The following is a 25,157-nucleotide window of genomic DNA, read 5'->3' as shown; positions in this document are numbered from 1 at the left end:
GTTGAACTTTGTAATACTACATCAAGTAAACAAACTGGCATTTGCAGTGTGATAGATGGATAATTTGCAAGACTCATTGAGTGATTCTCCCAATATCAGGTGACCAACAGCAAATCTTTTACACTATTTTAAGGCGCCTTCTGAATTTGACACGAAAAATTAATCTTCACTACCTCACGAGACAGTAACTTAAATGAACCTTATCTCATTGTCTCACTCTTCGTCTGTGACTCTGAGGCTTATTTTCCCTGTGTCTGTCCTCGTGTCACTTCACAGGGTGAGTAGAAAGAATGAACTTCACCTTCAGTCATTCTGTTTTAACAAGTCCTACAAACCTTTTTTATGCTCTACCTAACTTCATGTATAGGCCCTATGAAAACTGTTTGCATTTTTCTTCTCTGGAAATCAAAACATGCAAAGTTTAATTAACGGTAAAGCACGAAGACTGACTGCAGACATGGTGCTACTTAATGCACAATACAAACTGAAAATGAAACCGAAAACAGCGAGCAAAGCATAAAAGCATGCAAGAATGAATTGTTTTTCTTTGCGCTTGTGGGCGTTTTACAAAGCCTTTTAAATGGCAGCACACCCAGAAATTATCACTGAGAATGAAATGTAAGTGATTCAACAAATATTTTTGCCTTGTTTGAACTTCATGATTCTGATGCTGGCCTTGGCTTTACTTTTTCCCCAATCCTTTCATTGGCTACCTTTCAGGAAAATTACTGCCTGCCTACAGGTTTTTGCCAATTTATTTGTATTCCTCACAAGTCTGTTATATAGAGGTGAGATATTAAGTCACAACACTCTGAGAGGCTTTTACAAATCAACTTTAAAATGTCTTTACTGACAGCTAGAGTCTACCGGGATACAAACGCTACAAAGACTTTTTCAAGATATACTGTGTTTTGCTTGTTATCAAGGACAGTGTTTGAAATCTTGCACTATCTTCTCCCCGCAAGCTGCCTGTTCATTATTACCGGCTGAATTATGCTGCAGCTTGCATCCTTGGTCTTTTACCACAGCATGTCATTTATGGTCAAAGCACTATCTTGACATCAGCCATCTAACAAACTAATATGATTAAATCATGATGCATCCCTTTTTACGTCATCTATCTATAAATCACATATTTGCATGAATGGAAAACACCACTACTGACATCAAAATGTCTGTGATGTACTTTTATGTAAAGCCAGAGTTTCCATTACTGTGGGGTTATAGGGATAAGTCTTTGCATTATGAAGTACACTCGCAGGTTGAAATTGCTCTCTAATAAATTGTCTTCTCTGTCGTATTAGAGTAGCATTCCCTGTATATCCATTAATAGGCCAGCCGTAATGGTACATGACAGCTGTCTGATGGCTTGTAATGCTTCAGCCAGTGAACTTTTTCCAAATGCTCTAATTATAAAGAAGACAGGCTGCAGTCAGTGGTGTTGTTAGTTTGTTTCAGTAGCACTGGTGAGACATGGTCATTAAAGTTGAGACATTATTGAAAAAACAAAACAAAAGAATTGCCCTGATAAAAATCAGTGCTTACTGTAATCGGTGCCTAGTGTGTAGGGATGACAACTCCAAGTAGTCATCTAAATTACTGTATTTTCTCAAGCATTTCACAATGTGTGCTACATATACAGCAGCATTTTGTTTATCTGTCTTGTTTTTTTTTTTGTTAATTATCCATTTGATAAATAAGAGTGTGCCCCAACAGCCTGTGTGGCACAATCTTATTTACCATTCCCATGATCACTGTCAGCGTCATCAGCATGTTTGTAATGTTTACCTCCTTGTGAAAATACACTCAATATTCAGCTGTACTGCTTGCTCTTTGTTTGGTACACCTCTAGTACTGGGTTGGGCTCCTTTTTGCCTTTAAAATTGCCTTAATTTTTCATGGCATATATTCAACAAGGTGCTAGAAACATTGCTTAGAGATTCTCCGGGAAGCAGGCATCAGAAGATAGGAGCATGTGGTCAAACAAGCTCACAATGTTCAGTTAGGCTGAGTTTTTTTATTTTGCCCAAAGTGTGCCAAGAGAAAAAGAAAGAAAGAAACAAACCCCCCAAAACAAGCTTTACATTACACCACCAGCCCCAACCACTGATACAAGGCAGAGTGGATCTATGCTATTCTTTATGGCAAATTCAGACCCTACCTGATGTTGCAGTAGAAATAGCAACTCATTTGAACCAGGCAATGTTTTTCCAATCATCTATCATCCAATTTTGGTGAGTCTGAGTGAACTGAAGCCTCGGTGTCCTGTTCTTAGCTGACAGGAGTGCTCCCTCCATGCTCTTCTGCATACCATAATTGCAGTAAGTGGGTAATTGAGTTATTGCTCAGTCTTGTCATAGTCTTGTCATATTCCTCTGACATCAGCATGGCATTTTCACTGGATATTTTCTCTTCTTTAGGGGGTTTCCCTGAGATGATTCTGTGGGAAACTTCCATAAGATAATCAGAAATACTTATACCAGCCCGTCTGGCAACAACAACCATGCCACATTTAAAGTCACTTAAGATACCTTTCTTCCCCATTCTGATGCTTAGTTTGAACTTTACCAGGCTGACCTGACTATGTCGAAGTGCATTAAATTGCTTACAAATTGGTCAGCATGGAGTTTAGTCTGTTTGTCAACACTAGGCTTGCAAGGCATTGGAGGGTGAGGACAGTACAACTATAAATACTTTTTTTTTTTTTTTGCTAAACAGCAGTCTGGCATTGAAAAATAGATAAAAATATTTCTACATAGCACTGTGTACTTTGGAAAGTTGGTCCGTTCTTATTAGGAAGGAAAAAAGAAAAAAAAAAACATTGCTCACTAGAGCTGACCTCACTCTAATTACCCCTCAAATAGACATTGAAGCTGAAAAGACTACATTCCTCCACCCCACAGGCAGTACATTGAATTAATTATCAAAATATGACAAAAGATATGATCCAAAGTAAAATCCAAGAAAAGCAAGTATACTTACACTTCTATGAAAACTTTAGTGCAATTAGTGCAGTATATATTAGAGATATACTATCAGTCTGTTAGTGCACAAGTGTCTTGCATATGTATATACATAATGCTTAGTCCCTAGTGAAGTAAATCCCAATGCAGAGGATTGCATTGCGGCACATTTGTATACTGTCTTGTTGCCAAGTTGTAATTTTCTAAAGATGACATTTTTGCTTTCCCTCTAATCAGCATTTTACAAGCTCAGTAAAAATAAATCTTGTTTCATCCGTTCAAATTGTGTTCCATGCAGACCTGCTGTCTTTTTTTTTAAAAAAAAAACAAACCTAAAACTATATTCTGTTATGCACCATGGGGTTGCTAGTTGAATGTTGAAAGGGCTGAGGATGACAGCAGTGGCAGGAAAAAGAGGAGGGTAAGATCTGAATGAGAACAGGCAGGCTTGTGGTGGGGAATGACAGCAGCAGGGATGCAATTTTCTTCTCTTTTTTTTTTCAAATCTGGCTTTCATTCAGTATGCGCACACTCTTATTTTTTTATTTTTATCAAAGATGATGCAGTTTCTTTTTTTCACTTGTGTAACCAAACAGAAGTTGATTTTCAGGGGCAATGACTAGAGAAGTTACCTAACTGAGCCGATATTAGGAAAGCTGACAGCTGTACCTGGATCAGTAAAGACTGAGCATAAATCAATAAAGATTTGATTATGGTCCTCCAAAAAAAATTTATGTCTGCCTGTAGGCTATATGTGGCCTGTATGCATCTTATAGCCCTACTTGAGATGATGTATGCCATCTGGCGTTGCCGGGACATTGTATCTTCTCATGTACTCGTGCATCTCGGGGAAACTCTTCTTGACGTAGTCCTCTGCACTGCTTTCTCTCACTGTAGCAAATCTGAATCCCTGAGAGGGATGGTGCAGCTGCAAGAAAGAAGAAATAAAACAAGATACCTTCAGAACTCAAATCAAGAAAGTTTGTTGCTTTACATTTTCTTTGTTTCTTTACACTAATTTGTTTCTTTTTTTTTCTTGAACATGCCGACTCTAAACATTCCAGGATTCTTGTTATTCAGTGACTTAATGAACTGCCGAAAACCAATTAATCACCTTAATTCCCACGTGCCCCTACAAGGGTGTTTAATTAAAGAGTATATTTGCTGAGTAACAATTTTAAGACAATGAAACATCAGTGTAAGTACAAAAGCAAACAAATAACCTCTAGACATTTTAAATATTTGTTTAAATAAAATTCATTTAGAACAAAAACAACTCAGAACCAAATGTTATCATTGTAATTTGTTATTATGATTTAATAATATCAATATAAACACAGGAAGAAGACGTACTCTTATCACACTGAATATTTCTCCTTATATATTCCACTGTAGTCAGTGTTTCAATAAATTTGTGTGTATATTTTCCTTTGGCTCCAATATAAAGACATGAGTGGTGACTAAAGACTGTTTTTTACCTTTGGATCATGGATTCCCGACAACTGTTCATAAGTTTTCTCCCCAACCATTACAGCAGCCAGGTTAGCAGTATAGGTGGACAGACAGAATAGACAGAAGATGGCCCAAAGGTTCATCAGCAGGCGCCCAGTCCAGCATTTTGGTGGCTTGATGGCCACTGTTCTTCCAAAGAGAATGGCATAGCACACATTAAGTGCTGAGGAGAAGGAGAACACTCGGTCGCGGTTGCGTCCACGTGGCGTCATACCAAATGGACTGTGCCACTCATACAGAGTGAGGAAGATGGCGGTGACATGGAGGGAAACAAAGATGCCGAGCCACATGGACCAGTGTAGAGGCCACATAAAGGCACCGATGGGTGCAGCTGTATCACGAGTACGCACCTGGGCAGGTGGGGATACAGGATTGAAGAAAAAAAAAAAAGCACTGCATAAGGAATATTGAACAGAGGAAATGTGGAGTATTTGGAAGACATTAATTAGGACTATTATGGAAAGATCCTATCAGCCCCCCTCCCCATCCTCCCTCTCCCTTCACTACAAATAAACTCTATAATAATAAAAACTGATCACAGTGGGATGGTGCAAATTCATTATAGTACCCTTGCCTCAATTGGAGAAAATTGGTTTCACAGTCCAGTGATTGTGAAGCAAATGCTGTTTCTGACGCTGCTGTTTGTAAGAGAGATACTTCTAGTGGAATGGGAAAAAGAAAAAAATACAGATAATAGAAAATACATCCACTGTAAATAAAGCAGAACGTCTACATCTGTAGCAGCATACTAGGAAAAAGTAACAATACTGATTACCACCATCCCCATGCCTGTCAGCTGTTGAGACTAGCTGCAGTAATTGTAATAATAAGTTCTTTCTGCAAAGCTGTATAACCCCCAGAACAGCCCCGCATATGGGATTGCACTGGAATCCAATAATGTATGGTTGGCAGTGGTAAAACATATTGATACTGACCGTCTGCATACTGAGAGGAGAGAGTTGAGGTGAGGTCAATGACACACACCAAAGAGAGATGGGTTAAAGAGTAACAGAAATTAGGAGAAGAAGTGGAGAGGAAAAGAGGAGGAAAAAGAAGCCAGAGAGTGAAGAGCAACACTGACCAGAATTCCTAGGCTCGTGGAGAAGAAAGGTGAGGTGAAGTCAATCACCTGGCTCCTAGCTGAATTAATGCTAAAAGATGTCACTGCCAGGTGGGCAGCACCACTGAGAAGATCACCCACCAATCCTGTCCAACGACCATTCTTAAACCCCCCGTATTTCCCATCACCAACAATGTAGAGATCGAAAGTAAAGCCCATGTCCTCCCCCAGCTTCTCCAATAGATCAATGCAGTAGCCATAGCAGCATTTCTTTAGATCTGTGGGAACAGATCCATTGGTTCCTCTGAGGTTATGGAAAAGTCCTTCCAAAACTGAGGAGTCATTGGTAAGCGGGTCCAGGCACAGCTGCCCGGCAGGACATAACCCATCCGAATCCACTTCACGGGTAAATACAAATGGGTGCTCCACCAGTGTCACTACTCGCATGTGCAACCGTGGAGGTCGGCGCCAATCGCCACCTCCTCCAGAACCTGGATGGTTTGGCCAGGCTGCTGGGTCCATCAGAATTCTCCCCCTGCGCCAGCGTCCCAGGCGGGTCCAGGTTGGCTGGCCTAAGGGATCCAGCTGGAGGGACCAGATGTAGTGATGGGCTTCTGAGATGACATTCTGGCTCTGACTGTTGCTGGATATGAAACCGCTCTGGCCCTCAAATGATGTGTTGGCTACAAATCTGAGGAGAATGAAGAGAAAGAGAAAACAAGAAGTGTCAGGGAAAAAAAAAGAGCGAGGAACATTGTGAAGAAGCTTGGAAGAGAAAAAAGGCGAGCAGAAGGGTACACACAGTTTTACTGGACACATGCTTAATCTCAAACATCATTACAATTTTGGGAACATTTTTTAACAATATACTTAGTATGTTTGCAAAGAGTGATACCCAGTCAAAAGTCAATCAAAAATCAAACTCTGGGCTCAGTGCATACAGATGTTCAGTATAATAGCACATTTTATCCCCTGTAGACAACATTCTTACAGGAAGTCTCAAGAGAACAGGTTTGTAATCTAATTTGATTTGTTTGTCTAAACTGAACACAAGTCTATCTCTTTTGCGCACTAATACTAATGCAGTTAAATGCTAGATCTTAAAGGTTTTGTGTTTCTCTGAGAAATCAGCCCTCTTAAATGACTTAAATGAATTATATTAAAAAGTTAATATTTTCTGTGCATTCAATTCCATTTGTAATCAAAGACATTTGAAGTATCAAAAAGAGAGATATAGGTAAATTTTTTATATACATTTTTTGTGTGTGGGAGCACTGTTTGCAGGTTGGCACTATCTCCTCATGGGAAGAATGTCCTGGTTTTAAATCCACTGGCTGGATGGGGTCTTTCTGTATGGAATTTGCACATTTACAGATTGGTTGTGTGGGTTCTCTGTCTCCAAAATCCAGATACATGGAAGTTAAGCTAACAGGTATGAATGGTTGTCTGTCTCTGAGTATTAGTTCTACAACAGACTGGTAAACTGTCCAGGGTGTACACCATATATATATATGTGTGTATCACATGTCATTTACTTACCTCTTTTCACTCACTATTTGTTTATAAACCATTTTGCGTTTAATCATTAGTTATTAATAATCCCTGGTTCTCTCCCACCGTGCGCCTTCTGTCTTGTCGCTCTCCTTCTTTGTCATTTGATTACTAGGGTTTTTCTCTCTGTTATTATATGATCTTCACATTATAAAGCAGCTTGAAAGAACTGTTGTGAAAATTTCGCACTAAATGTATAGGATATAGAAGGTTCAAGAAAACGTAGGTCTTATTAGACTGTACACAATTGTATGTTCTCAAGATGCTCTGTAAGTATCATTTAGGGCGTCCTTTCAATGTTACATTTTAAAGTTCCGTTCACTTCTCTTCACTTTAGTGGGTACAGTAAAATGATGCTAACTGAAAAAGATGAAAGATTGTTTGGATTACAAATGAAATTAGTAAAAAAATAATAAAAATGATTTCACTTGGTGAAAGCAGCTGAAATATTGTGGTAATCTTAAAAAACATTAACAAAAAACCCTCCAAAAGACAAGAAATTAGGGATGCAACAATACCAATTTTTTCAAACCGATACGATACCGATACTTGGATCTGAGTACTTGCCGATACAGAGTACAAAAAACGATACTTCTACCACACACACACACACACACACACACACACACACACACACACAAATACAATTACTTGGAAGACAGGTTTTATTATATTCCCTGCCGATAAAAAATAAAATCTTAATAAAAATGACCACAAAAAAATTTCAAGTGAAAAATAAGCTCAAATTATTGCAGAGTCTCCACATTGTAATTTTACAAAATATCACTGAACTATTGGCACTATCTCGAGCTTTCAGAATAATGAATAAACACTTCTGTTTGGAATAAAATAAATACAAATTAGGTTTGCAAATAAAATAAACTTTTAAATTATTGCAGAGTGTCCATATTGTAAATAAACAAACAAAATAATTATTATTAAATAAATAATAAAATATAAAAAATTATAAAATAAATAATAAATAAAATATTAATTGCCCCCCTAGTGGCCAATCTAAAAAACTACAACAGAAATGACATGCCACCATCTGATTAATGAAATAAGTTGGTATCGGTTCATGGTATCGGTTAACTTTTACGAGTATGAGTACACACATTTTACAGTATCGGCCCCGATACCAGTATCGGTATCGGTGCATCCCTACGAGAATAATCATCAGTCTGTCTTGTCAACACTACATGCTTTGTTTACTCACTGATCCAATCCAGCCTGATCCTGGAGAGCACAACAACACCGTGCTGACTACTTCTGACTTTGACACACATTAATAGCAGTTGTTTGAACAAATGACCAGTGTTGCATTTTTTTATGACCAGCTCATCCTGGAGAGATCAAGTTTATGATGCTACCCTGACAGTATGTTTGATAAATATGAATATGCATGACATATACATATGTCTTCTTTATGACTCAGAAAGCTGAATCCCATTTTCTTTTATATCTTAAATACAACAGAGAGACTGAGAGTGCACTGAGCACAGTTCATGTTGCCCAATAAAGTAAATTGCAGGATGCACAGCTGTAAAAAAAAAAAAAAAAAGTTTTCTGCTGCCTTGCTTTTTTATTCTTTATCGCTTCTATCCAGACATGTTTGGATCTCTGTTCTTGGGATTTATGGGCTTAAATGTACAATTATGTTTTACTCTTGGTTAGTTCATATATCAATTTCTACTTTATTGGTGTAAAAGCAACACCAGAGAGGTGTATTATCTTGGCGGCCTTAGTGGCTGTCTATCTGTGAGTGTGTGTATGTGTGACAGCATAAGACAAACCACGGTCCAGTGATCACGCCATCTCCCTCACTGAGCCATGCTACTGGCTGTCTGAGAGTGTCAGATACCAGAACAGACACACACACTCACACCCACACACAAGAAAGACACACACTGGATTGGATATGTTTGAATTTAAGAAAACATGCAGGCATCCAGGTAGATGCACAGCTCTTTGATATGCCTTGAGGAGGTAATGATGTACCTGAAGTGACCTTTTTCAAAATATCTCCATCGTGTCACCTTGCTCACTGAAAAATTTCCCGTCCCACCACCTTGTCAACTTCCCTTCATCTTTTACAGGTTTTTAGCCAACCTGACAACTCAAGCAAGCTGTCTGAAGGTCAGTGTTTTCACAGTAGCTTGTAGATGTTGAACTACCTGGGGAGTGTGTCTCTCTCCTGATGGCAGCCAGTGTCATGCTCTCGCAGTTTCCTGACATTGCAGAAAGTGTTCCATGCTAAATGTGAAATGTCACTTTCTTACTAAAAGGTCATGTGTTTAGGCAAGACATCTGTATTATTTGAGTATGTTTCAAGTTCAAGTCTGAATTTACTGTCAGATTAATATAGGCAAGGTGTCTCAGAAAAGTAGCTGTGAAAAGGGAATCACAGTTTTGTAGCAATAATTGATATAGATGTCCAAGTTAAACCGGTATCCATGTGTTTCATCCACATAAGGACTCAGTTAAAAAAAAGGGGTCAGACCGCTGCAACACCAATCACGTAATCAGAACTCCAAGGATAGTTATTACAACTGGGATTGATCCTAAGTGGCTCCACTCATTATGAACTATTGAACTCTTCTAATCAGACAAGCTCAGTATAGTTAAACTGGCACACCCACAGGACTGTTCTGTCTCTGCTGACTTTGGATGTCTTTGAACACAGAATCGAGTTCAGAGACACACAAAAGCACTGGGCCACCTACACATTACTCCAAGTGGAGCTGCTCAGCCAAGGAAAACCATGCCATGAAGCTCTTAGGACATAATTTTTGTGCTGATGTTAATACTAGAGGAGGGTTAGAATCTGCAGTTATTGAATCAGCAGAGCTTTGGCAGATTTCACTACATGCCTCAACACTTTGCCACCCTGCTTTTTATCTGGCCTGCCACTTTGTGGCTAAATTGCTATGGTTCCTAACCGCTTCTTTTGCAATTTGCAAACTTACTTGTTGCACCGGTGACAACCTATAACAGTACTGTGCTAGAATTCAGTGAGTTATTTTGAAAAACCCATTGTCTCACAAATGTTTGTAAAGGTAGACTGGATGACTCAAATGCAGAGTCAAAGGCAGGCATCGATTACATAAAAAAAAAAAAAGGCAAACCAAAGTCCACGAGAGAAAGCAGGAAAACAGAAACATGGGGAACTAGAGCTCAGTACACAAAGGAAACAGGATTACAACAAGGCACTTAGGGAGATGCTAAACAGCAGGGAACATAGTCATCAGAAAAATTAGACAAGGAAGTTTAAAGTAAATACAAAATACACAAGACTAAGTTTATCAAAATGAACCTGGAAAACAACAGTTTGAGTGATTACACTAAGGGGAAGGAAATACATTAAATAATGTGATCCCCAAGAAAACCAAGAATCACACTGATTATTTAAATAAAGAGCACTTTAAATTCCAAAAAACATTTAGAGATGTCAACAACTAACTACCATTTCAACACTATTTTAAACAAACTAACCTAATTAAAATACCACCATTGCCTGTTTGTCTGCCAATTTACACTACATAATTTGAAGTTTGTTTTCAGTTTGTCCTGCCTGTTCCTACGAAAACAGCTTCAGTTTGAGAAAGCACATCTTCAAGCATAAATGTAGCTAAAATATTTAAACCAAGCCCCAATATACTTATCTTAAGCTCCATATTTCTCCCCACTCAACTTATCATACCAAACAATTATTTGACCTTCAAAACTACTTGCTGACGTGCTGTAGTTCACTATATCCGGAGCTGCTACTTTACCTTCTATGCTCGAAATAAAAACTATGGTGGAACTTTTTATTCAACGTGACGTGATTCACTTCCACTTCATGAAAAGATAAAATGATGGTATTTGTAGCCAAAGAATGACGTCTGGGTGAATCATATATTTTCCAGATCAAGACTAACTCAGTGTCAAGGCTGCCTTGTGTTCTCGCCTCATGCATCACCCAAAAAAAATAAAAAATAAAAAAGATTTTTAACATGATATAACCACAAGGCTGTTGTTGTGTGTACATCACTGACCAAGCAAGTTAAATGAAAAGGAATGGGAGTGCACTTAAATCCATCTTATTCATTACTCTCACAACATTAATCAGCAACAATGAATGTTTTTTTAAGCAAGAAAACATTTTGCTCTTAAAAATAAAATATAGAAAAAAGGAAATGCTGCTGCCTTTGTAGCAGCATAGAAATCTCTGCCGAGAGTATTCCTTCTTGTTAAACCAATCCTCGCCTGAAGCAAACAGAAAGTGTTTCACTGACATTGGTTCAGGGAATACAAGCCTCAGAGGGGACATTTATCATATACCATTTTCTATCTTTATGGTTCATCCAGCTGGCACATGTGGGTACTAACCTTTACTTTGACGGGCATGGATCAGTTTAAAATGATTTCTATCAAGACGGATTGTCTATGGTGGGGAAAAAATAAATAAGATAACCTGTGGAAATTTGTCTCGGCACAATATCTGGTTATAAAGGACTTTTGCTCACTGAACTCTCAGAAGGGTGTATAGTGTATCTCTGTAAAAATGCACATTTATATCTTAGGTTTAGGTCTTTATCTTCATTTTTTCCCCACTTTTATCTTCTTAGGCTTTGCTATCCCGTCATGTGTGATTTTAACTTTTGCACACTGACTTTAAACCCCCTGGAAACCCCTCAATCCCAACTAGATGTGATTCGTCACAGGATAAAAGTGAAAAAACACGTTTTCCTTTTTCAGTGAGCCCTACCTGACATCCAAATTATTTGAATGCCCAAATAAAAATATAAAGAGCCACTATATTAGATTGTTTACTCAGTCAACCATCTATGGCAGGGATGTCAAACTCATTTTACACATTGAGCCACATATTCACTACTGTAATCTCAAGTGTGCCAAACCAGTGAAGCTACATGATCAACATGTACAATTACAGAAAAAGTTCTGTAGTTCATTGCCCTGTACTGTAATGATAAAATATGATTTTTGTTCATTCAAAGAAAATTTATTTTTTTCTTGTCTTTCTGTGAATCGACTGTAAAATCATAAATGTATAAAATAGTGAAAAAACAGCAACTTTCTGTTATTTAATTGTTTATCTATTACTAATAATAGTAATAGTATAGTATGAATGAGGGTCATTCTTTATTGACAGGAAAAACTGTAAAGCAGTTAAAAGTTCAAAATCTACAACTCCTTCAGTCTTTGCTGGGGAGATTCTGTCCCCTGGACCTTATGCTTGACATTCCTGGTCCCCTGAATTAGATTAAAATATTATCTTTGATGACTGATTGTTAAAACGTTTTGGAAAAAACCCAAATATGTTTACAATATTTTTGCACAGTTCCCTCAAATGCCAGTATTTTGTTTTAAACTAATCCTATCAACTGGATTTAAGAACAAAAGTATTGCAACAGCAACAATAGATAAGAAAAGGCTTATTAAACTGTGGTTTCTCGACATGTTTATGTCTATATGTTGCAATACGTATCAAGTGAAACAACATTGAAAATCATAATAACTTAAAGAAATATAGAAGTGAAACAACATTGATTTATGTGCAAGTGTAACAAGCATGTATGCATGGCCTGCAGCTACTTTACTATGCAGCTTACGTTTGACTTGCCCCAGTCAAGCTTTCTACTATACCAGAGAGTGTGGTAACTTGTTTTATATTTATGGAAATTTGCACTCCTGCAAACCACAGCTAGATTTATTATGCAAGACAGAATTACATTTGTGAAACACAGAGGTTGGTCCTCATCATTTATTCTCTTGCAATTAACATTAAAATTGACAGACTATTACACTACATATTACTGATAAGCTAAAGAGCAAGTGTTACTTCTTTCTTGCTTATAATATGCACCTCATGTGAGCGTTACTCATCCTTGTTTTCTAAACTATCCATAAATTGGGGACAATGCCAACTTTTTTCCCAGGACATTTTGCATTTTTTAATGAAAGTATAATCTGTAGAACCATCAGATATTAAATGGCTTTGGTTTCTAAATGATGGGCAGTTGGAGTAAAGCAGGGGTGTCCAACTCCAGGCCTTGAGGGTCAGTGTGCTGCAGGTTTTAGATGTGTCCTTGATCCAACATAGCTGATTTAAATGGCTGGTGATGAACTAATCATTTGGTTCAGGTGTGTTGACCCAGGGTGATATCTAAAACCTGCAGGACACCAGCCCTTGAGGCCTGAAATTGGACACCCCTGCAGTAAAGGTTTCAATGAAACAATAAGCAAACAAAGTACCGTCCCTACACACTGCTCCCCGGGTGCTGCATTGGTGGCTGCCCACTGCTTCACTGGGTGAATGTGTTAAATGCAGAGGAGTAATTTCCCTATGGGGACTAACACATACACATTATTATTATATTATAAAAGTGTTTCATCAGGCTCTAGCAGATACAAAATATAACATATTATGTGCAATAGAAAACATTTGATTTTTATAATTCCTTACATGTAACAGATTTGAGCATTTTTCTAGAAAACTACTTTTTTTGCCAGCTGATTGCAGTACAGTTTGCAGAACACTGACTTCCCGCAGAAGTGCTCCATCGCTTTGTGATGCTATGCAGTATACTCTCTTTTAGGCAATTCATTTCTCATAATACAAAGTGGTCTGCCTTGAAAGAATTTTCCCACAGGACCAAATGAATGAGTCACAAAAAGTCCAGCTTTTAGAGTGCTTGGCGAATGGAACACAGTGATAAATAGAAAAAAGAAAAGAAAAAAGATCTCGGATGTAAATGTCAGAATGAAGGGTTTATGCACAGCCTGATCCTTTACTGATCTTTCTTGGTTCAAAGCCCGATGGAGAGAGATGGAAATTAAAGCAAAACTGAATATATGAACTGCAGAGTCAAGCAGAATATTCAGCAGTAACTATAAATCATATTTATGATGTAGATGAATTAATTATATAAACTCTCATAATGTAATATTAATCTTTATGTATCTCAAAAGTATGTCAGTCTATTTATTCTGCATATTACATTCAATATTTTTGAATTTGATACAACTAAATTTGAATTTGAGACAATTAAATTTTACCTGGTAGAAATAAACTGCAAGATTTCCTGAGAACCATTCTCACTTGAAAATGGACTAAATCCAACTTCCATACGATCAGGCTATTTTACCCACCAGCCACGCATTACAGCATGACTGGCTGATTAGTTCTCTATCCCTGGAGCAATTTCAGAGAACAGCTGCCTGTCTACAGTTGTGTGAAAAAAATAAGTAAAGCCCATGAAAAATGTTGACTTTTTCAATACATTTAAACAAGCAAACACTCAATCCTCTTTGAAACAGCGCCTGCAGATAAATGTGATAAACTCAAATCAGTGATACATAAAATTCTAATTTTCCAGTCCATCCAGCTTCTGAACTGCATATCCAGATCAGGGTCAAGGTGGGGCTTGAGCCTAAAACCCAGCTGACATGGGGCAAGACGATGGGGTGGAGGGTAACCTGATAACCTAAACAGTTGGTTATCCATTCACACCTATGGCCAATTTAGAATTTGTGTTGGGATGTATTACACATTACCCTTTTACTCAAATACTCCACATAGAACATAATTTTGTAAGCTACCTACTTACGTTTGTATGACTCCATAACATGGTGAGAAATGAGTTGTGGGATAATTGTTAGTGTAATATTATAGGCTCCAGTCCTGCACACTGACACAAGTTAGTATTCTAGTGTGTCATGAACTGCGGAGTATGCAGATGATATATTGTGGAGTTGGAGGACCCAGATGGAGGCTAACTAGAGTAAACGAAAGCAAGCCATTTATTTATATTGGTAGTCATGGTACAGAAACGTAATCTCTTAGAGTTTTTGTTTCAATTTTCAACATGTCAAAAGCAGACATCAAACTATATACCAGTTTTTAATCCTACAGTGCAGTTATGTGGATTTTATTGATAGATTTGTCCAATGCATAAAATTAGGATTAGGAATTCTAACTAAGCGATTAGTATCTTATTAGGAAGTGACATAGGAAACATGTCTTATTTCAAAAAGCGTGACATCTGGGGTCTGCTGTTCTCTTTGTAGCTAATTAAGCCATCATGGCAGGACCTAAACAGCTGTTTTGGGTTTTGAAAAATGAAACTTCAGCTTCCATAATCAGCATAAACTGATTGTGGAAGTTTTTAGCTATCAGACAACAAGATAGCAGGATGATACTGATTAATGAGTACCACGTACACAGCTACCTCCTATTACTTTCAATTTATATTCCTCAAATTCCTTCCATTTTATGCAGTATTTACAGCCCCTGTGTAAGTCTCACGTCCGCTCTGCTAGTTTTATTACAGAACCTAGATGGAAACATCTGGGTAAATATTTTAAAAAGTTATTCGTGTTTTTGTCTTGACCTTGTGACCTGTGAAAGTGTGGCTATGATGCTAACTAAGCTGTTTCATTGTTTCACAGATTAGCTAGACCTTGCATTTCTGACTTCCTTTTTAAATGATTTATGTGCCTTTCTAAAGTGTAGCATCACAAAAATCCTTTTTATACAAAACATAGTCATTCCCAGTTTGCATAAATCTGCATTTCATGTGTTATTCTGATGTTTTTGTCATTACTTTTCTATACAGTAAGCATATTACTGCCATTCAGCTAGAATAAGGTAAAACTGCTTTTGGAGGCCCTTATTTGCTATGAATTCTAGATTTTTCCCATCATGCTAAAAATATCTATGCTCCACACATGCCCTGGGTTAGCATAAAGCTGGTTATTTCGATAGTGTCCCAGACGCAAGTCCCATGACACTACAGCTGTCTGGTGGCAAACACCTCTATATGTCACCTGCCTTCTCCCATTGAGAGAGGTTGATGGCATTCCCAGCAACACTGCTGCAACCAGGTCCATAATAATCATGAAACAGATGCCCTGAAGAGTTCAGTGTTCAACTGAGAACAGCTACAATTTTTCCGTTGCTCATCTGTCACATGGTCTTTGGCTTCAACACTGCTGTGGTGACAACTGCTCCCTCCAGGTCAACTCATCCACCAAGCACCTGCTATTCAGACAACAAAATTCTCACTGAATCTGAAATGTATGAAATGAGTGAAAATGACCACAATCTTCACTCTAAAAAGCCGCTGGGTATGAATGGTGTAAACCATGGGGGAAATATGTTCCCGCAGATTTGTAATAGACATTTGGAGAAATAACTAGAGAGTAAAAGTAAATGCACTTTAATTATTTTGAAAATGGAGAGATATGTGTTTGACTAGCTGCTCGCTGTAAGAAAAGGGTCAAAAAGAGACATTACTGTGTATTTAGGAGGCTGAATGTAAAGAGATGCAGCACTTGTGTATTGTTCTTATAGCTTACTAAAGATCTAAGAAACATTTAAATATCCCATTAGATTCTACATTGCTATCAGCTCAATTTTAGTAATGCAATGCAGTTAAACAACTACAAAACAGATTCTTTCTTTTTGTTTTGTTTGTTTGTTTTTGTGGATTCCAGTATCTACTTAACTTAGTGATTAGCTGCAATTATGTCATTTTACCGACATAGTTGAAGTCATAGCTTAATGGATTCATTCCCAGTCAGTGTTGGGAAGGTTACTTTTAAAATGTATTCCACTACAGATTACAGAATACATGCCCCAAAATGTATTTTGTAACGTGTTACGTTACTCAATGAGAGTAATGTATTCTGAATACTTTGGATTACTTAATATATTATCATGCTTTTTACAACTGTACTATTGCTGTGTGATTTATTACTATTACTGAAGGATACTCGCCATACCAATACCAACTAGATTTTTAAATCTTAATATAAAATGAGTAACAGTAGGGTGGACATTAGGTAAGGCTGCACTTTTTGCAGCGATCTTGTATAGAAAACTATTCTGTGCATATATAAAACAGGTCCGCGGCTCCGAACGGGAGTAAAGGGACCTCTGGCTAATACGTTGGTTCGTGTCGGGCTCGTAGCCAAAAACTAGCTTTACTTTGTTGTCTGGGTCAAGTTTGCTAGCGAGAGACAGAGAGAGGTGTTGAAAGGCTTCTCCAAAGGAACTTATTGTTTCGGAGAAAAACATGAACACAGTGTACAGTCGAGTCTTAATAGCTTACTTACACTTACACTGCCCATGAGGCTACATTCTTTAGGGCTATGCCTGTAACACTCTGCTTATTGCCTTCATATTAAATAATTTTTTGAACAATAATTTTTAAAAAATATTTCTCCACGTCATTATGCGGGCCGCAAGTAGAGGTGACATGGGCCGCAAGATTGAGACACAGGCATCAGAGCCTCTTAATGCGTGATTTGTTTGGGTTTCCACCGGCGTGGATTTACCAAAAATAGAGAGGGTATAGCCTAACATATGAAATAGGAATTGACCGCCGTGTAATCCATTTATTTCAACAAAGTAACTGTATTCTAAATACCACCTTTTTAAACTGTATCTGTAACGGAATACAGTTACTCATATTTTGTATTTTAAATACGTAACAGCGGTACATGTATTCCGTTACTCCCCAACACTGTTCCCAGTTGGGTATCGATGGTCCTGTGGGTGTATATAGACATTTGCAAAGTACCTCTATCTTACAGAAGACAAAAAATGAGATTAAGATCATTATTGGATGATGCGCCAAGCACTGGATCAATTTAAATTATGTCCCGTACATATAAGGAATTGTCAGCACTCACAGCTTGCCATAAAGTGACGTGAGGATGCTAACAGAAATGTCAGCATGGATTGCTAAAAGTGATGAATAGCTGGTATAAATAATATGTGTCTGCAGTTTTAGCTCACAGTAATCTTAATGTTAACCTTTAACCTTTTTAGCAACGAAAAATAGATATAGATATAGTTGAAACCCAGGTCAAGAAAGTTGTAACAGTAAGAGAGGAAATGTGAAGATGCATTTTTCCAACCTTTACTCATACTCCAGTGGATGCATCGAGGCCAACTCAGCATAAGGACGCCAAGGATACCTTGGCATGCAGACCGGAGGAGTCAGGGATCGACGCACTGACCTTCTGACTGATAGACGACCCACACAACCACCTGTGCCACGGCTGCCCTGTGCTAACCTTCTGCTAGCATTTACACAGCATCTGTACAAACTCAGCAGTAACCTGAGACCCTTATTTCAGTAACAGTGAGACCAATGTCACTAGACTGGTCAATTGTAACTAGCAACGGCTGATCAAGACTGCAGGAAAAACTGATGGATTTCTCCTAAATATAAGACATTCAGGAAAAACAGCTCAACTCGAGTGTGGTGGTAAGAAAGAAAATCTTTATACAATCAATAAACATTTAAGCTTTGGATATACCTACTCATGTGGAGTAATTTTCTTAGCATCTAACCAAATCAAAACTAAGCAGAAGGAGCCGACTTCATGTGGGAAACAGCCTGATTACAGTTGCGGCCACTGACGCCTCCAGAAGTGTCAAAACTCTGGAAAGGCAGGTGGACTCAGGTGTCTCATTAGAAGCACAAAGAGCTTGTTAATGAGTCCTTTTGTCATTCTGTGTATGCAGATTCATTTTGCTTTGACCACCAATTTATTACCGGAATGACACTCGTTATTTTTATTATTATTGCTTTTTTCTCTCTTTTAAAGTTTGCATCATATATGCTGAACACGTTATTGAAGGTTTACTTGAGCCCATCTGATATTTTCTTAGGGTATAAAAAAGAAGCGGCAACTAAGTAAGCTGCAAAGAGCACAAAAAATACAAGACTCTCTCTGACATCTGCTGAGGTGGCCAGCCTATAGCCCAGCCTTAAAGCTTAAAGATGTCCCCTGCACCCTCCTAGCATGATCAGAGGTACAAACACTGCAGAGATCTAAGAGTGCCGTAAAATATGAAGACCACAAGCAGGCTAAAGTACACTCATAAACTTGTAAAACATATGATCTGCTCTATTTTGCGTCCATGATCATGTGCTTTTATCTGATATAAACTTTCTGTGCAATTAAAATCTATCTGTTGTAGAGGCTTCTTTACCACTAAGCTAGGTAGTGATATGGCCTCTCTATTACAGTTAAGCTAACAATATATACATGTTCTGCTGTGGTTTTGTTCAGAAAAATGTCAGATACTTCTGTTAAATGTGTCTCAGATTTTCTCTCATTTGCATTTTCTGACTGGCTGCAGGGTCCAGGGAGAGAAGTCTGCCACTGTCTGTATTAATGGATTAGAGGTGTGGCTGAGGTCATGCTGAATTGATTTGTAGAATTTTTGTGTATTTTTATGGGTGGACTTAGGGCTGTTCGATATAACGATATATATCGGATGACGATATAAAAACGTCTATCATTTCATTTTACGCTATCGTTTGTTTCGTGGTGTCGCAAAATAATTTTTTTCATTGTTCTGATGGTCACTGTAGTGGCTATATTAATTTCTTAAAGTTCTCTCTTTCTCTTATATTTAATATAACCACACTACATGGGCAAGCGCCTGTTTTTATGCGTTGTGGTTAGCAACAACGATGGTAACACCATCGCATGTCCGCTTGTTTATGTTCCACATAAATCTTTCACAATAAAGCTCAAGATCCTGTTGAGACTTTTCAAAATAAACTGAATCACGTGAAAGAGCAGATTATTTATGGATGAGAAGTAAAAAAGAGCCGCCAGGTGCTAAAAAATAAACTTTAGACTCAAACGTTAGAACAGGCTTTCCCCCGCAGCACGCTGTGTAATAAATACTCACAAAGAAAACGGCGGCTGTTACAACTTATGTCTAAAAATGTGTAGTTTCATGCATCTGTTAAAACACTCGACTCCAGCTACATGACACGCAGCTGGAAACACTTCCCGCAAGTCGAGCTGCCCGAGATTCACAGAATTTACAGAAAATGTTATATTTTTGTGATTTGTATCATTAGACGATAGAATTCTTATATCGGGATATTTTGGTCATATCGCACAGCCCTAGTTGGACTTCACTGAATGATCAGTCTAACAACAGGAAACCAAGCCCCTTATCTAAAGAGAACATTTGCTTTTCCTCTGGTGAGAGGAAGCTAGAGCATGAGACATTTGGTGAAGAGATTACGTTCATGCTTTAGTACTGTAAGAGCATTGATCCTATTCATGTTTATTTATAGTTTGTTTGGAGCATGGCTTTGCTATATGTATTTTGATAGACACACACTTTGTTTTTAAGGTTTGGAGAGAGTTTGCCTCTGTGTGTATATAAATTCTGCCCTGAAAACTCTTATCAAAAATAAATATATTTCGATTAGTTCAGTGCCTGATGTTCTTCAGCTTGTGAAAATACAGCTACTACATATAGTCTAATATAGATCTGTGTTATCAATACTAGTTTAGTATGTTTTTTTCATATGCAGATTTCTGTAAGTGGTCATACAAGGGGCAGTAGGAAGAGTGGGTCATCTACTAACAGGAAGGTCAATGGTTCAAGCCTCAGCTACTCCAGCAGGCACTACCTTGGGTTAGCCTCTGTTGTTTAAATGTGCTATAGGTGAGAAAAAAAAACATAACAAAAATGTACAGAATAATAACATAACATAGTGCATGTTTCAGATATATTATTTTAACTTTTTATGAAAAAATTATGTTTAACTCAATTCAGTGGGCTGCATACAGAGTTAACTCTGATTGGTCAATTAGATTATAAAATGGTATGCAAGTACTAGTCTGTTTACCATATACAAAGATGTAATGACGTTTACACACATCTGCACAGGGACTCAGGGGACCAACACCCATAAGATTGCTGATTGGCTGCTCTAACCTCTTTGTGCCTTCTAGGTTTCTCATCTATTATTTCCAGCTACCACAGCCAGTGTTGTTTTAAAAAAAAAAGAAAAAAAAAGATTAGGTGGGTCAGTTTATCTGACCACTAAAGCACTCTGCCTCCACAATAAGATTACAAATGATTTCAAAAAGAAAAGAAAAGCGAAACTAATGTAATTGTTAGACTCCACACAGTAATATGTTTCATAGTGTGGAAAAAAATGTAATGGTAACAGATGATGATGACCCTGACTCAATATAAGTCCACTCTCTGTATCTTTTAATCCCTTTAGCATGAATGTGATCAGACAGCCCAAACAGTCTCAGAGCTTTAGAAATACTGAAACGAATGATTTGGGGAGAAAAACTATTTTTTTCATATTTGCAGGTTGCTTACAAACATTCATCTTTGCTTTTTTTTCTTTTTTCTCTAGCCCCTCCATATAAGTCTTTCCAATACTTTCAGTTTTCACCGAGGCAGGTGTGCGACTGACTTTTCCAAATCACCCATGTGTGAAACAGCTTGAATTAGAACCACTATCACATACAAAGGAAACTAAACCTCATCAAGTAGTTTCTCCCTGTTTTCATGGGGTCAAAGACTGCACGAGGACTCTCACTGGACAAAAGGTCTTGTTTGGCAAGTGTTTCTGCAATATGTAAAACACGGACAAATGAATCAACTCCCTTTTTTAAATAAAGTAAAGCAATGGAAGGACCTTCAGGACCTCTGAGCTCACTATGTTTAATAATTACCTTCACTGGATATTCATTCTGCTGATTCGAGTGTTTTGAGGAGAATCTTAGCAGGAAAGGTCAAACAGTACTTGTAATGCAGCGGTGGGTGATCACACATCCACTGTCACTTACATCTCTAGAGTGGAGCAGCTGCAGATTACAGTGCTGTTAAATGCAATTCATTACATATTAGCATTTTACCACAGTGCTGCAGTTATTGACTGTACTACAGTGTGCATCCCCATAAACTACATGCTGTGCAAATGCAAGACGGTGTAGGTGTGTATGAATTATTTGTTACTGCTCGAGTAAACATTTGAAAGATATGAAAGAAGTAGAGTAATGTATACACTGTACATTTGGATATTATTGATTAATTGTTGGATGGAGAGAACCCAGATTTGGTACTGTGTAAGTCTTACTGTTTGTATATTTAATTTAATGAAGCCTAAGCTCCACTAAATCGGTGCATTAATTAATAACAGAAAGAAGAGCCCTGAAACACTAACAGATATTTACTGTAATACAAAGAATGCAAAATATTCTGATGAATATATAATATAACCTATTTTGCACAATATGGTCTAAAATATGTATAACCACTCCTTTATATGTAACTCTATTGCTATGTAGTAAGAGGAAGGACACATTGTTTACATATTTGAAAAAAAGTGCAAATAGTACTACTTTTATTTACTAGTACCATACCTACCATACCTATTTAACAGAATAAGTGAGTCAGCAGAGTTGTACCTGCAGGATTAAGATTTAAGGCATGTAAACTGTATCTTTACATGTAGTTTAATCCATTGATGACTGCTGTTAATATATGAGACAGATGCAACAGATGAGCAAAATAGCATCAGATTTTATTGATGCAACTTCATTGGACTTTCATCTGTCCATCCTAGAATAGATGCTAGGATGATGGGGAAGCTAGCTGGAGGAGGGGATGTGAGTGTTGAAAGTGTTGAACAAAGACTAGACTAGGACTAGTAGTGATATTACACTGTGAAAAGGAAACAAAACTAACTAAAAATGTCTGGGAGTATGGGCCATATGGATAGATGATCATCTTTTGTTTAAAAAGTTGGGCACTAAAACTTCCAACTTGCCCTGCTAGCAAACTGGCTTACAAAACTTTTGATGAGATCTCAGACGTACTAAGAGGCTTTTAAATCTAACACCTCTGGCGATAGCTGAATGGTTCAGGTTTTACAAAAGGAATGAGTCAAATATTGAATTCATATTGGAGTATATGGCAGAGCTTCATAGATTAGGAGAGCATTGCCATGTCGGGGAGTACGCACTAAGGAACAGGCTTGTGTGTGGACTGAGCAATGAGGCCAATCTGAAATGGCTTTTTACAGAATATAGACTAACATTGGCTTGCAATTTGGAAATTTCCATATTTATGGAAAACACAGCACATAAATTAGTACACAAAACTCAGACTTGATTAAAGTGTTAAAATGTTGCACCATCCTGCAGATTTCTGGTTTAAGGATAAAAGTTGCAGGATGGGCAATAAAATAGGGTACATAGAGAAAATATGTAAATTAAAGACAGACAAAGAAAACAAGAATCAAGGACAAGAAGGTACAGAGGTAACATGAGAGACTCAAATGAGGATGATTTGTCAGTGACAGAAGTTATATGGCTGACACCTAATGTTTACAGAGTGCCATGAAAGATGAAACTAGGCAGTGGGTCAGTGCTCACATCCAGGAAAATGTTCCTAAACTCAACCTGAAATATACAAATGTGGGATTGATAACTTACACAGGAGCGACAATCACAATACTGCAAAAGCTGAAGTTAAAGGTGAAATATAGGCACATATATGTCTCTTTGGCATGAGATAAAATGTTAGGTTTTGTAATGTTGATTGTCATTTATGCTTAGAAATATCTACTTATATATGCTTAGAGTTTTATAATTAGTTTTAGATTGGTAGAGGTGTATAATTGATTGTGTAGTGATAGGATGTGTGATCCTTAATAGTCTGCAAAGGCTTTGTGCGCATTCCAGAGTGTTCTGGCATCCACACCCACACTCTGGGAGCATGGGAGAGGTCGTACCTTCTCTTATTGTTTTATGGTAGGATAAACGTAGCTATATCTGTTTTAGGCTAAGTGCCTTTTGTTTAGATGAACTGCTGGACTTCCAGACCAGCAGGTTTAGGGAAGTCATTTATGGGGTCACACTCTGACCCCCCACACACACACACACACACACTTACACATCGCACAGGCAAGGTACTCTTTGTTTGTATGTAGACGTCATATGTTAATGAACCTATGCATATTCATGTAACCTCAATAAAAGAGCAGTGTTACGGGGGAGCGGACGAGAGCAACTGGGGTCAAGCGAAGGAACGGCGTTTGTCCGGTTCTCTCCCGTGCACGAGAAACATGAAGAACTTTGCCTACTTCGTGTCTTGCTTTGCTGTGTAATTATATTGTCTTCAACGTTCCAGTGAATAGGTTTAAGCTACAAACCTATCATAAAGGCCATGCGCCAAACAGAATAGAAGTTGTGTCAGAAATACTGTAAAGAGATTCAGTGTTGAGGGAGGGGATTGACTGAGCTTGAAGAGAGCGCAAGACCAAGGTTTCACAGGCAAGTCATGTTGTATACGGCTTAAAATCTAAGCAGTGTTTCAGTATTCGGTACACCAAGGAATATTAGCTGTAAAGAACTGATGTGACTGGGCAATGCTAACAGTATCTTTTGGAAAAAAGACAACAGGCAAAGGACTTATTTGTCACTGAATCCCATAATACGTATAGACCAATATCCAATCCCACGCAAAGATGACACTTGTGATTCTTTAGCACAGTGAGAGTTTTTAAGAGATTACCTTGCTTGGGTCCTATCTATATCTATAAAGGAAAATATAACAACCATCATACTCACAAGAGTCTATATGAATACAGTAAGTTGATCTTTGGCATCGCCACTGCTCCAGTAATTTGGCAAACTGCCCTGGGCCAGCGGCTGCAAGCTATATCAGTCACTCAGTCATACTGAGAGAGCATAATCATTACTGGTCCAGATGATACCATGCATTTTGCAAGCATAGTTGCTGTTCTGACAAATTAGTGGAGCACTAGCCGTCAATCATGGACTCCATAAGAACTCAGCAATCCTGAATGACTAAGTTTAGTTAACTGGATTATCACAAAAGTTCTATCAACCTCTCAAGTGTGTTATATTCACTGAATGTGGTGCTGCAGTGGTAACCCAAACGGAAGCAGATCAGTGTATGTGCATATTTTGTCATCTGTGTCACATTTAATATGTTTGGCTGGTACTGGGTAACTTTTAATTTTTGCCAATGAATTCATTTTTTGCATGTTTGAAAAAGGCAAGAGACAATATTTTTGGTTTACTAGTACTATGGGCAGAATACCTTTGTATGTTGGTAAGATAGTAAAGTGGCACCTGGGTGATTTTACATGAACATTGAACTGACACACATCATTTTTTTCTGTTATTGCAAGGGGAAAAAAAATAGAAAAAACATCTATACCAAAATCCATCATGTAAGTTAAGCT

At 37.9% G+C, this 25,157-nt stretch overlaps 1 protein-coding gene across 1 annotated transcript in view; it reads right to left on the bottom strand.

The window, feature by feature from the left end:
* grin3a (glutamate receptor, ionotropic, N-methyl-D-aspartate 3A) overlaps positions 1–25,157 on the bottom strand; it is a 53,945-nt gene that overhangs the window by 18,180 nt on the left and 10,608 nt on the right. The window contains exons 3-5 of the mRNA XM_087844450.1: positions 5,557–6,226; positions 4,442–4,825; positions 3,746–3,891 (exon numbers count right to left, since the gene is read on the bottom strand). Of these exons, the coding sequence (XP_087700576.1) occupies positions 3,746–3,891; positions 4,442–4,825; positions 5,557–6,226 (1,200 nt within the window). The remainder of the gene's footprint in view (positions 1–3,745; positions 3,892–4,441; positions 4,826–5,556; positions 6,227–25,157) is intronic.

Source organism: Neolamprologus brichardi, chromosome 7, assembly GCF_056152115.1.
Source record: "Neolamprologus brichardi isolate AB-2024 chromosome 7, ASM5615211v1, whole genome shotgun sequence".
Classification (NCBI taxonomy): domain Eukaryota; kingdom Metazoa; phylum Chordata; class Actinopteri; order Cichliformes; family Cichlidae; genus Neolamprologus; species Neolamprologus brichardi.
This window is presented reverse-complemented; position numbering and strand designations above follow the sequence as displayed.